Source organism: Manduca sexta, chromosome 19 (assembly GCF_014839805.1).
Source record: "Manduca sexta isolate Smith_Timp_Sample1 chromosome 19, JHU_Msex_v1.0, whole genome shotgun sequence".
In the NCBI taxonomy this organism is placed as follows: Eukaryota; Metazoa; Arthropoda; class Insecta; order Lepidoptera; family Sphingidae; genus Manduca; species Manduca sexta.
Window position 1 is genome coordinate 2,228,149 of NC_051133.1, and position 13,109 is coordinate 2,241,257.

A 13,109-nucleotide genomic window follows, 5' to 3' on the forward strand; every position below is an offset into this window, starting at 1 on the left:
TTTTTACTACCAATTAAATATGCTCCCATAACAGTAATCCTACAACGATAACTTTTTAATTGGTGCAAGAATTTAATGATTACAATAGTTCTCGCCTTGTACCAGAGACGCGAGACTTTCTGTTCAATAAAAAATGATAAAATCAATTTATGTTTCTATTATACTTTCGCAGGTATAGAATTTTATTTATATTAATAAGAATTTTTTAAATTAATTATATTTTCTTACTTTGCTGTAATATTATAGGTTTTACTTGTGCATTCAGATATCATAAGTGATGAAGAAGGTAAGTTGTTTACTATACTTACATTTAAAAGAACTTTATTACAATAGATTGTATAAAAAAAGCAATTATTTTCACAGAAGCGTACACAACAGAACAAGTTGAAGAAGAGGTAACTATTTTTTGTTTTAATCATCAGCAGTGGCGTAACGCGATCGGGGCGGTACGGGGGAATTTATTTGAGGGCGGCAAATGGGCAAAATTAAACTTTTTTTTACTTCGCATGTATCAGTGGCTGGTGGAGTTGCGCGTGAATCTTAAATTTTAAAATTAGATACCTTTTTCTTCTCTCGCCCGGTGTCTTGAGCGGCAAATATTGGGTCCGCCCTGAACATTAAAAACCCACCCTACCCTATGACATTCATCAGCAGCAACAAGTTTACAGGAGTATTTATTTTAAAAATATCGCATTTTTAGTGGGTTTTTTTCATTATGAAATAAAACAATATCTACATACCAAAGTTAAGATAACGTATTGTAGAAATATGATGTTATTTTTTTGTATTATTTTTTAATAAATAGCTCCTAAAAATAAGGTTAGCGTGCTGCTGTTTTGCTGGGGTATCGCCGGTTTATTTCGAATACAATGGGTATAAATTGCTTTAGAACATTTATGTATGTACCTAATTATTTTTTTTAGATTTAACTGTGTTACTTATAGTTTAATTACTTTTTTCAGTGGCACATGGATTTTATGCCTGTAAGTAAATACACACTGTTTTATAAAAATGTTTAATAAAACCAACGTACTTAAAATTATAATTTTGTTACCCCCTGAAAAAGCCGGCCCAATCAAGGCAGAAAAATGATAATGAATTTTTTGGCATTTTGTGCACTTTATTATCTAAGGAGATCAAAATCGAAGGATAACAAAAATTGCATTGTATACATTTTATTATTATAGTATGGAAGGAACGAAGACTCGAGAGAATAAGTTAAATAAAACCGTCTCATTTAAAATTCAATCTAATCTTTTTTAGACCGGCTACCTACCTGACAGCGTTTACAGAGAGCTGGCATGGTATGGCATATTACAAATCCAACCCCTTCATCATAGTTCGAAGCACAAAGTAGCTGCGCAATTGATTTGGCAGCATACCTTAGGACGGCCACATGTTATTTTGGAAAATCCACCACAGGTAAATATTTTCGTCGTAATGCAATGGCAAAGGAAGCCATAATTTCACGTGATAACGTTTTATTTGTTGGTATTTATAATAATTAATGAAAGATCTAATATGGCATACCGTATAGCAATTTACATAAATAAATATTTCTTGAGTAATTATAACAGTATTCTTGTTTATAGTCAACTCAATCGCCAGGTAAAGTTAGTAGACAGATTCTAGCGGAGGAAGCCGCGAAATGGTCACGGGAACAGCGCGCGGCGCAGGAAGTCTTGATGGAGAATATCAAGAGCGGCGGCAACGGACTCACCGTCAGAACTGTTATCAGTGCGCACAGGAAGACCATCTATATCATACAGAATGGTATGTCATTAACGGATGTAGGGAGTAGGAACCCACTAAAGTATTTTCTAAGTCTGACTCTGCTTATGTTAATGACTATTCTAGAAGTTAAGATAAGTATAACGTGGCTAAATGTGTTTAAAATACATATACCACATTTAGGGAGGGAAAAACTTCATACAAATAAATATCTAGTCTGTTCATATTATAATCTCGTTACTGACAAATCCAAATAAACCAATTAAATAAAAAGTAGAATACTATTTGTTACATTTAGTTTGTCTTGCTATAAATTGTTTGCCTAGCACGTTGGACAAATAAAATAAAAGAATTTTATTGTATAGGTAACTATTACAAATGTCCACCGGGCTCTGAGCCGGACTTAGACGCGTACAGAGTTCAGGCGAACATGCATGAACGCAAATGTACCTTCGGTAAGCAGTCTATACCGGTGCCTGTGGACCCGTGTATAGAAGCTGAAGTAGCACCCATAGAGTATTCCTTCCACGAAGGCTGGATGTTCTGCCTTGGCAATGGCGAGAGAGAAAATAACTACTTCCAAAATGGTACATTAGACTGTGGTAATAAGACCAAGGTAACATATTAAACCAAATTTATTTTTAAAAAAATTCTTCCTACTTTATCAACTACTGCATTTGGTAAAATATTCCTTTCCGAAAAGTACCCGCGTTCAATATCGTCAATGAAGTTTTCATCAATGACGCCACTTTTATTTTGTGACGATGATGATCTGTTCGTACTATCTACGTTTTCTCAAATAAGATTTTATAAAATAAATTTAATTAAGTATATTAAATTACACATTATTATTTCATTCTTAACTGTGTTATTATATCAGCCTATATCTCACTAGACTACATTTATATTAACATTTTAGTTTGATTTGCTATTGTTTGACTATGTTTTTGATACATTTAGGTATCAGTTGGTGAATTTTTGGATCAATGTGCGATCGATTACAACATAGTTATCACATTTGATTACTTCGGCGACGAACCGAGGAAAGATATGATGCACAATGCAACACTCTGCACTACGTGGGATCCATGTCGCTTGTCATATTTATACAGACTTGAGGTAAAAATAAAAATAACGATTTACGTAAACGGATAACAAAATAAACATGTAACAGTAATACGGTAATAACGATTAGATTTCTAAAGGTCTGTAGTAAATGTTGATTACGGAATTGTGTACAAAATGTTATTAAGAAGCCATTTTATAATAAAGAGATTTGGATTATACCACTATGTATACATAAATGTATAAGAAAAAACTGACTGGCTAACAGACTGGCGGATCACCGCAAAACCACTGGTTTTCAAATTATAATACCTATAAAAAAGCAATCGTTAAAACTCTTAATAAATGAGGCCCTGATTTTTTTACACAGCCCCCACCAGCGGAAATGACACCATCCTTCCCGACTACAACTGAAAACCCTTGCGAGACTACTGTGTGTATCGAATGTATCGAAGGAATGACAGAAGACACTGGAGACGCTATTGAATGTAAGTTTATTACATAATATTAAATTATTTAATGAAAAAAATACCACGTATTGAGTAATATAATTTTAATAAACTTATATTTTTTTCAGTATTCTCGGACGATGAAAAATAATAGAATAATAAGTATATAATATTTTGTTTTAATTTATAAAGTGATTAAAATTGACGATATATTTTAGTTTCCCAAATGAAACAGGGTTTTAGAAACCTAGCAAGAATAAATTCAATAAAATATCGGTGATATTTTTCTGTTTGTATTTATTGGAAGTAATGATAGTTCCAAAAATTACGTTTTTATCAAAAACTAGCTATTGCTTACGGCTTCGCCCGCTTGAAAAGCCTTTCACGCTACAAAAGTTTCACAATAGCAGTAGCGGTCTATACCGCGACCTGACACCGGCGCCATCTATTTAAAAAAATCGTCCTATATTAACGTCGTTCCTGACTACGCCTCTGTTCAGTCAAAATACGGAAAGCGCGGGAACCTTCAAGTGATTAGGCGGGCTTAAAATATATTTTAAAATTTTTATATTAAAATATAACGAAATCCTGATAATTTAGTAAAAGTAAATAAAACTACTGATAAGATATTAGCTCAATAAATATTTAATTCGTTTCTTGCAATGGGGAAGGGCCGAACGAAGAAGCGGAAAAAAAAAAAAAGATAGCTTAAGGGATACTGTTGAAGATAAGCCTGAGGAAACCTCAGGTGATTCTTCATCCTCAGAATCGTGAAGAGGAGCAATTAGAGGTTGTAAAATATGCACCATATTATGTCACAGACTATACAAGGAGATATCCTGAAGATGCTGCAGCTGCAGAGTTTGTAGTATTCGTAGAATCTGCAGATAATCAACGTTCCATTGGATCCAGGGATCTGCTTTCATTATCTACTTGCTTAAAAAGATTTAACAAAGGGGTTAAATATCTGAGAAGTTTAAATAAATTTAAAATTGGTGTTTATTTTGAAAAGCCTGGTCTTGCCAATGCATTTTTTAACATGTCGATTTAGCAGGGTGGAGACATGACATCACAAAGTATGTGCCTCCAGTCAAACAATGCTACCGGTGCTTGAGGTATGGCCATTTATCTAAATTTTGCAAAAATTCTGAACGTTGCTCCATATGCAGTGAAAGCCACAATTACAAAACATGTAACAAAACAATGCAAGAAGCTTTATGTGTACATTGCCAGGGCAACCACATCAGCATTTCTGGTGTATGCCCTATAAAGAAAATGTAAATAGAAGAGAATAAAAATAAATACATGCCCAAATCCTTTGCAGACATTTTTGATGAAAAAATTTTCCTCCTCTCAAACAAAAAACGCGATATTGACTTTCTCACCATTCTTAACTCAGACAATAAAGCATTAAACATTTTAGTTGAGTCAATAGTTAAAATTGTAACCTTAAGTAAAACTAAAGATACACCCATTTGCTCTAAAAGTGTGCTTGACATAGTTAATGAAACATTCAAAGCTAAAAATATTTCTTCTTCAAATTCACCCACAATCAGTTAAATATAGTACAGTGGAATGCACAAAGTCTTTTGTGTAATCGGCATATTTTTACCCAATTTCTTTTTGATCATTCAATTCATATAGCCATTATATCTCAAACCTCATCATCGTTGCAATATAAAAGGTTATTCTATTGTGCGAAATGACTGTGGCAATCATCATAATGGTGTTGCTATAGTAATTCACAACAGTATTTATTATGAGAATATAGAGACTTATTGTGATGATTCGCTACAAAACGTTGTAATAAAAATAACAATAAATAATAAGCCGCTTTCAATCGCTAGCTTTTATTGTCCTACTAATTGCACCCTACATTTACGAAATCTAAATTTATCAACTTAATTAACAGTATTCCGAAACCGGCCTTTATATCAGGGGATTTTAATGCACATCATGTCTTGTGGGGTTGTTCTTCAACTGATGCACGAGGCAGAGACATTCTCGATTCCCTCGATGATTGTGATTTAGTGTTATTAAATGATGGACATGTTACTACGTTGACACTAACACTTGGCGACCTAATGCACTGGATCTTTCATTTATTAGTCCTTCATTGGCACTTAATTCTGAATGGTGGGTTCATGATGATCCTTTAGGCAGCTATCATTTGCCAACAATGACTAAACTTTTGTTGAACAATAGTTTTCTCCCCTGTCTTTAGTGAATCTGCAAACATGAAATACTTTCGGAAATATAATCTTCGTATGTTCAACTGGGAAACTTTCTCTGTTTTAGTTAATAAAATGCTAGACAATTCTGATTTTTATCATCTGAACCACTTGAGTTATATAATAAATTCTATAACATTATTATGACAGCTGTTGAGCAATCAATTCCACAGAGTAGTAATAAATTATTGCACTATCAAACTAATTCTATTAAGAACATTCGGCATCAGACAGTTCCTTGGTGGAATGAGAGTTGTGCGTTGGCCGTCAAAAATAGTAAAGATGCTTATATAAGGTTCAAATACAATCCTACACTTGAAAATTTTATCGAATTCAAAAATTACAAGCTCGAAAAAATTTGTAATAAAACGAGAGAGGAATAATAGTTGGCAAGAATTTTGTTCAAAATTATCTCGAGTAACTCCTGTTTCTAAAATTTGGCAAACTATGCGTAAATTTAATAAAACTTTCTCATCATCTTCCATGTCGACTACATCAGATAGCTTATGGATTAACCCCATCATGATTTTCATTCTGGGACCGCTCGTTTAAATATCAATAACTCCTATCTCGTTGATCCATTTACTTTAGAAGAATTAAATACAGCCATAAAATCTCGGAGAGATACAGCGTGCGGATTAGACAATATTTCATATAAAAATGATCAAAAATCTCTCGTCACGTAATAAATTAATTTTTCTAAAAATTTTAAATTCTTTATGGTGCGCCTCTCTTATTCCGAAAGAGTGGAAAATGGATTGTTTGGTTCCAATACTCAAGCCCGATAAATCTCCCAATAGTCCGGATTCATATCGACCAACAGCATTAACCTCATGTGTTGGGAAAATTTTCGAACAGCTTCTAAAACTTCGTCTTGAATTTTATATCGAACATAACCGCCTTTTACCCAACAATCAATTTGGTTTTCGTCGCGGGATGTCTGCCCGGGAAAGCCTTGCTCACTTTTATACTGACGTCAACTCTGCTTTTAATGAAAACAAACATCTGGCATGCATTTTTCTAGATGTTGTGGGTGCTTTTAATAATGTCAATATAAGTTTGTTGTCTACATCTCTATTAAATTTGGGTATTCCAGATAAAATGGTTCATTGGATTTACAATTTCCTCTCGGGTAGAGAAGTTTTTGTTAAATATAATAATAAATTTTATGGACCTAGACTTTCATTTAAAGGTGTGTGTCAGGGAGGTATTTTAAGCCCCCTGTTGTATATATTATATATACATCGATTAAATATAGTTTTGGGATCGAGCGTTGTAAATCTGCAATTTGCTGACGATTTAGCCATATACTGCAGCGGTGATGACTTGGTACAAACTAAAACTAAATTAAATCTGGTTCTTCAAAATCTTCACCGTTATTTAAATTTTTTGGGCTTAGAAATCAATCCATATAAAAGCAAAATAGTAATATTTTCTAAAAAAAGCCTTAAAATTTCTGTATTTTCTGTTTTATATCACAACAAATAAAATTCCTATTGAAACAAATGTGAAATTCTTAGGAGTTCTTTTCCATCAAAATTTAAGTTGGTTAAAGTACGTCGATTGCTTAATAGTAAGGGCTATGAAAGCTACAAATATTCTCAGATCCTTAGTTGGCTCTAAATGGGGAGCAGATCCAAAGACTCTTTTAATGCTTTATAAATCGTTAGTTAGAAGCCATTTTGAATACGCATTCTTTTGTTATGCTTCCTCTATTAGACTGATCGATAAAATTGAGAAAATACAAAATAAAAATTTGCGTTTAATTCTCGGTGCCATGAATACATCTCCTATTAACTCTATGCAAATTGAATGCAATTTACCTCCTATGAGAATTCGCATTCTAATGTTGTTGTACAAATTCATCTTCAAAATGGTAACTATTTCCAATAATACTTTACTCTCTAAACTTAGAAAAAATTCCGGCACTTATCTTACCGATAACTTAGATAAAATACTAAATGTTACTACCGTTTATAATATTTATCACAATGGTACTTTACCTTGCTATGATGGTGATTACGAAAGTAAGTTCAATAATATTAAAATTGTCATTGATAATGAATTGGGCAATAAGCATGATGTATACAACAGAATTTCTGAGTGGCAAGAACACATACAAGTATATACAGATGGAGCGAAGACTCAAGATAAAGTCTCTATGGCTATCTACGATTTGCCAAACAGAATTGGATATGGATTGAGACTTCCTGACGTCACGAGTATATATACTGCGGAGGCATATGCTATTGTTGCTGCTTTGGATTATATAGAAGACAAAGTACAATCAAATTTAGAATTGAAAAAATGGATTATAATTACTGATTGTATGAGTGTGTTACTGGCTTTAACAAATCCTATGTACTCATCTGGTACTCATTTTATCATTTACGATATTCGCAAAAAGTATTATAAACTAACTATGCAAGGTAAAATAGACTTTGTCCTTTTCTGGACACCATCTCATGTTGGCGTTATTGGCAATGAAAGAGTTGATTATTTGGCCAGGCTTATCACAAACACTTCGTACGTGGTACCATACAGAAACATAAAAATTCCAATATCAGACTGTTTAGTATTAATTAAGAAGGAAATTCAAGACTTATGGAAGCATCATTGGGAAGACAGTCTTCAACGAAAGGGGCAGTGGTACAGGTCTATCAATCCAAATATTATGACTCCCTGGTTCTATAAAGGTAACTTTGTTAATAGGTCTGCGAATCGGTCATGGACGATTTAATGAGCATCTTCATAGAATGAACATTTTGCCATCACCATATTGTACATATTGTAATTGTGGCCTAATTCAGTCTTTGGATCATATATTTTTTGAATGCAGCGACTTTGCTGTTCAACGACTTTTGTTGATTGAAGAACTTTTACGTATTTATGGAAATGCCGAGAGTATCCCGCGCTCTTTGCAAACGATTTTGAAGAATCGGCAATGTTATCTCTCTTTATGCAACTTTATTTGGTCCACTATTGGAGAAATTTGATTTTTGTACAAATTAATTAAGTGAAGAATTTTGTGAACTCTTATTTTGACATGTTGTACATATAATATGGAGATTTCTACATGATAAATAGATATAGACAGATCATATACTTGAGGATACAGACATGGCTTCGGCCTTATAATTGAGACTATTTCAGACATGGCTTCGGCCTTATAATTGTGACTATTTCAGATATGGCTTCGGCCTTATAATTGAGAATATTTCAGACATGGCTTCGGCCTTATAATTGAGAATATTTCAGACATGGCCTCGGCCTTATAATTGAGACTATTTCAGACATGGCTTCGGCCTTATAATTGAGAATATTTCAGACATGGCCTCGGCCTTATAATTGAGACTATTTCAGACATGGCTTCGGCCCTATAATTGAGAATATTTCAGACATGGCTTCAGCCTTATAATTGGGAATGTTGCAAACATGACTTTCGTCTTATAATTCAAGAATATTACAGATATGGCTTCGGCCTTTAAATTGTAATAAAGAAGGAGTATAAAAGAACAGACTAGGCTGTATGGCTAAGAGCCTTTGCCTTCTCCTTTAGGAGTAAATCAAACCAAAAAAAAAAAAATCAGTCAAAATACCATGTGGCATGTCATACTCATAGACATGGAGACATGTGCAAGAAACGTCAAATAAATGACGATTAACGATGAGAGTTGAGATATTTTAGTGTTTCACTGTGATAAAATTGCTTACTTTCAAATTAAAAATGGTTGTATCGTTTATTATGCAAAATATTCTTGAAACTCTATCGGGAACTACCTCAATAACGTTGCCTGCAATTAAGGAAAATGGATTACAACTTGACTACCACAATAACGATGTAAGTTTTGCATTTATACGATTTAAATAATGGAATTATACATTACTTATTATATTTTTTTTTTGTATTTCGATACTATTACAGAAGCCAGAAACTGTTTATAACGGGGCAGAACCTCCTTTGCCTTTTGCAAACAGTGTACTGTATCATGCCAATATTGCTGAATGGAAAAGACTGACAGCTGTAGACGATCGGTGTAAAGCTGTTTATGAAGTTACCTTTGATGTTACGGTAAGTGTAAAATATACTGATCATAATACACAAAGCAGAGGTTGTTGAAAAACATGAGAAAAATTATCAATATATGTGAGGGTGAAGCACAAGCTAAAATATTATAGGTAAAATTAAAGTACCAAAAGTCATTATAAAAAATACTGAAAATATAGGTATCTCAGAGAACTAAAAAAGCTAACAATTTTTTTTTTTATTTTAGGACTGTAATTTTACTTTTAAAGCTGGAGATACAATTGGTGTGGTTCCTCAAAACAATGAAGAAGAAGTTAATGCAGTGCTGAGGCATTTAGATTTGGAATCGCTAGCAGACACATCATACACACTGAGGGTGGACAGTAGTATAAAAGGATGTAAAATCCCACCTCACATACCAGTGAAATCAACTTTGAAATATTTGCTGACACACTGTGTTGATCTGAGAAGTATTTTGAAAAAGGTAAACATTATGCAAAATATTGGAAAACTAATAAAGTCTTATTTTTTTTCCACAATAAGCAGTTGTATAGAAAAACTAAAAATATTTACTCATACTAAACTCATGTATTTATTTTTAAATTCCAGCTTTTTCTTCTAGCGCTGTCAAGATTTACAAAAGATGAAGATGAAAGGAAAGTTCTTGAATACTTCTGCAGCAAAGAAGGGTCTACTGCATACCAAGCACATATCTTAAATGGAAATTTATGTGTTCTAGATATATTTAATATTTTCAAATCATGCAAGCCTCCTATTGAGGTGTTAATAGCTAATTTACCCAGGCTTTTGCCCAGGCCTTATTCTATAGTGAATACTGGTGTGAAAGATTCAAGTAAAATAAAAATCTGCTTTTCTGTGATAGACTTAGGAAACAAAAGACGTGGCCTTACTACTGGCTGGCTAGAGAAAAAAATAAGCAATGAGTTTGAATTAGAAAAAGATTTTAATCAGCTAACTATAAACTGTGATATAGTTAATAATAAAATCCCTATTTATTTAAGAAAGAATGTATGCGGGTTCTCTTTACCTGAGAATTTAGAGGCACCATTAATTTTGGTTGGTCCTGGGACAGGTGTTGCCTCATTTATAGGTTTTCTTGAGGAATTAGAAGTTGCTAAAGAGAACAATCGTAATAAAACATTTGGAGATGTGTGGCTGTTCTTTGGATGTAGAGATTCTACATTGGATTTTATTTATGAGAAAGAATTAAATGGATTTCTCTCAAGAGGTGTTTTGAATAAATTTTGTACAGCATTTTCAAGGATGGATAATGCAGTGAAATATGTTCAGGTAAGATTTCTTTTTTGTTTAAAATTAAAAGATTAGGACTAGAAGAAAAAAAAATAAGCAGTGAATGAAAATAATTGAAAAACTGTCAATTTTATTGTAATGTATAAAACTTTTCCACTACAGTTCATTCATGTGATATTTTGCAACTTATTGATTCTATTGAATCTTATATTTGATGGGGCCTCAAATGTGTTGTGAATTATCCTTAAGAAGATGAAGATGTAGTTAGTTGACTGTCTGCGAACTCGGCATCTTTGTTTACCTCTGGAGTCAGGATATGACACCATGCCACCGTTTTAGATGTCATTGATTTTATACTAAAGTTTAGTCATTTTACTAAGAAAACTTCAAAAGATGAACCAATTACTGAATGCATATGTTGTATATAAATAAAAACTTCGTAGATTTTCCTTGAAATCGTTCAGACGTAAATGTGTGTGATTCAGAAACTTTTAGTGAGATTTAGAAGCGTAAAATCTCACTGAATCAAATGTGAGTTTACCAATGAGTCAGAGTTAATAGTTAAAACTGGTGAATATTAGAAACCGAGAAATTAAGTATTGAATTAATGTTCCAAATACCTACTAATATTGATGTTACTGTGTCTATAAAGTTCAAATGTTTAGATAGAGATGAGCTGAATTCAAATTTTGTCTATAACGTGAATGGGCTTACTGCTGTTTGATAAACGATTCCAATCGCGATCTATCGCTAAGATGGACCAATCAGAACAATATTTTTGACGTGCTTTTGAGTTATTCAGATTAATTTTCGGGATCGGATCAAAGATTAAGATAGGGATCATTTATTGAAACGACCGTTATTCTACTGGGTTAGTATTTAGTATTGGAAAAAGCTGATTAAATCTCCCATTCTTATTTTAAATTTATTTTTAGACCTGGTCGACTGCTTTTAAAACTTGCGATATTTTTTTTTTAATATTGGTGACTTGTTTCAGGATGCCATACTACAAGAAGGTGAAAGTATAGCTAAGTTATTAAACGATGGAGCTTTTGTGTTCGTAAGTGGAGATGTGAATACCATGGCAATGCAAATAAAAGAGACTTTTGTGAAATGCCTAACAACATACAATAATAAAACCCAAGAAGAAGCGGACAAATTGATTAGTGACATGGTGAAGGAAAAAAGATATTGCGTCGACGCGTGGAGTTGACGTCAAACATAACATAACGTAGTCAATGTTAATAAAAATATTTATATAATTTTTTTTTCTTTTATTACCACTACAATTACACAATATTTGCAACTATGCCATACGCATACTCATTGAACTGGTAAGTGCAATGTGTTTTTTGAAAAAAAATGCAAAATCTAATAAACGAATCTGAGGGGAATGGATATACTTTTTATTTTACTAAATAACGGCCATCGCGCCGAAGGTACGTTCACGCGGTAGTAAAACCGCTATGGTGACTTTGGACTATATTGTTGTTTTCTTCAAGTCCAATCATTTATTGGGGATTAAATTCCCGAACCAAGGTACACGAGATAGACATTAATTTTGCTTTAGATTTGAATGACGTAGGCCAACATGTCCTCATCCGTCAACCTTTAAGTAGGTTTCTAAAATATTTAATAATTTTCCTTTTGTTTGTATTATGGAAGGCATTACATATAAATAAACGAATGATTAATTAAATCGAGTGAACGTCCTCTGAAATCTGCCGCCCATAGGCCACGGCCTATTAACGAATCCAATACTGGATGTAAGTACGTAGATCGTCTTGTGTGCGGGTATACTTAACCTCCTTACATTCAGGGTGTCGTTGGTATAATTTTAGCTTGGGTTTAATACTTACCTAGATGTTTCAGTTATACTTACAAAACTGTTGCAACCATTGTGTCCAATCCCTCTGGGTGTATGTGTATCATCTAGCATAACGTACTTGGGGCGGGGGCGGCAAAAGGCGTATAAACCTTTAAAATTTATTTTTTTTGCATGTACCAGTGGCTAGGGGTAATGTGATTTATTTTTTTAAACGACTTTGCATGTATAAGTGGCTATAGTGATTTTTTTTAAATGACTTATCCTGTCCTGGGCCTTGGGAGGAACATTTTAGTTAACCTCGGACGACAAAATCTACCCTACGCTACTGGTCTCATACTACTTAGATTAAATTATTTATTAAAAAACAAAGATTTGTGGGTAAAGATATCTAGCACAAGAAACATTCATATTTTCAATGGAATGCTAAGGAACAAAATCTAAAGATATGTCTGAATGTTACACACGGGTATTATATTACTGCTATAAGTTCTTCATTTAACTAAGAC

General features: G+C 33.1%; 2 protein-coding genes across 2 annotated transcripts; both read left to right on the forward strand.

The window, feature by feature from the left end:
• The first annotated feature begins 63 nt into the window (after positions 1-63).
• LOC115441402 lies at positions 64-3,531 on the forward strand. Its single transcript, XM_030166185.2, has 10 exons — positions 64-172; positions 247-286; positions 364-395; positions 963-983; positions 1,264-1,422; positions 1,593-1,773; positions 2,097-2,347; positions 2,692-2,850; positions 3,167-3,284; positions 3,374-3,531. The coding sequence occupies exons 1-10, from the start codon at positions 134-136 to the stop codon at positions 3,394-3,396; spliced, it is 1,023 nt and encodes a 340-aa protein (XP_030022045.2). The 5' UTR covers positions 64-133; the 3' UTR covers positions 3,397-3,531.
• A 5,550-nt stretch (positions 3,532-9,081) lies between these two features.
• LOC115441099 (methionine synthase reductase) lies at positions 9,082-12,039 on the forward strand. The gene is made up of 5 exons (XM_030165709.2): positions 9,082-9,317; positions 9,402-9,548; positions 9,751-9,987; positions 10,113-10,814; positions 11,773-12,039. The coding sequence occupies exons 1-5, from the start codon at positions 9,204-9,206 to the stop codon at positions 11,986-11,988; spliced, it is 1,416 nt and encodes a 471-aa protein (XP_030021569.2). The 5' UTR covers positions 9,082-9,203; the 3' UTR covers positions 11,989-12,039.
• The last annotated feature ends 1,070 nt before the right edge of the window (positions 12,040-13,109 follow it).

Bases quoted from the DNA above. Each gene is read 5' to 3' on its own strand.
- LOC115441402 (XM_030166185.2), top strand. From the start codon at position 134: ATGATAAAATCAATTTATGTTTCTATTATACTTTCGCAG. The intron at 173-246 runs GTATAGAATTTT...GTAATATTATAG, and splicing joins TTTCTATTATACTTTCGCAG to GTTTTACTTGTGCATTCAGA. The intron at 2,851-3,166 runs GTAAAAATAAAA...TTTTTTACACAG, and splicing joins CATATTTATACAGACTTGAG to CCCCCACCAGCGGAAATGAC.
- LOC115441099 (XM_030165709.2), top strand. From the start codon at position 9,204: ATGGTTGTATCGTTTATTATGCAAAATATTCTTGAAACTCTATCGGGA. The intron at 9,549-9,750 runs GTAAGTGTAAAA...TTTTTATTTTAG, and splicing joins AAGTTACCTTTGATGTTACG to GACTGTAATTTTACTTTTAA. The intron at 10,815-11,772 runs GTAAGATTTCTT...GACTTGTTTCAG, and splicing joins ATGCAGTGAAATATGTTCAG to GATGCCATACTACAAGAAGG.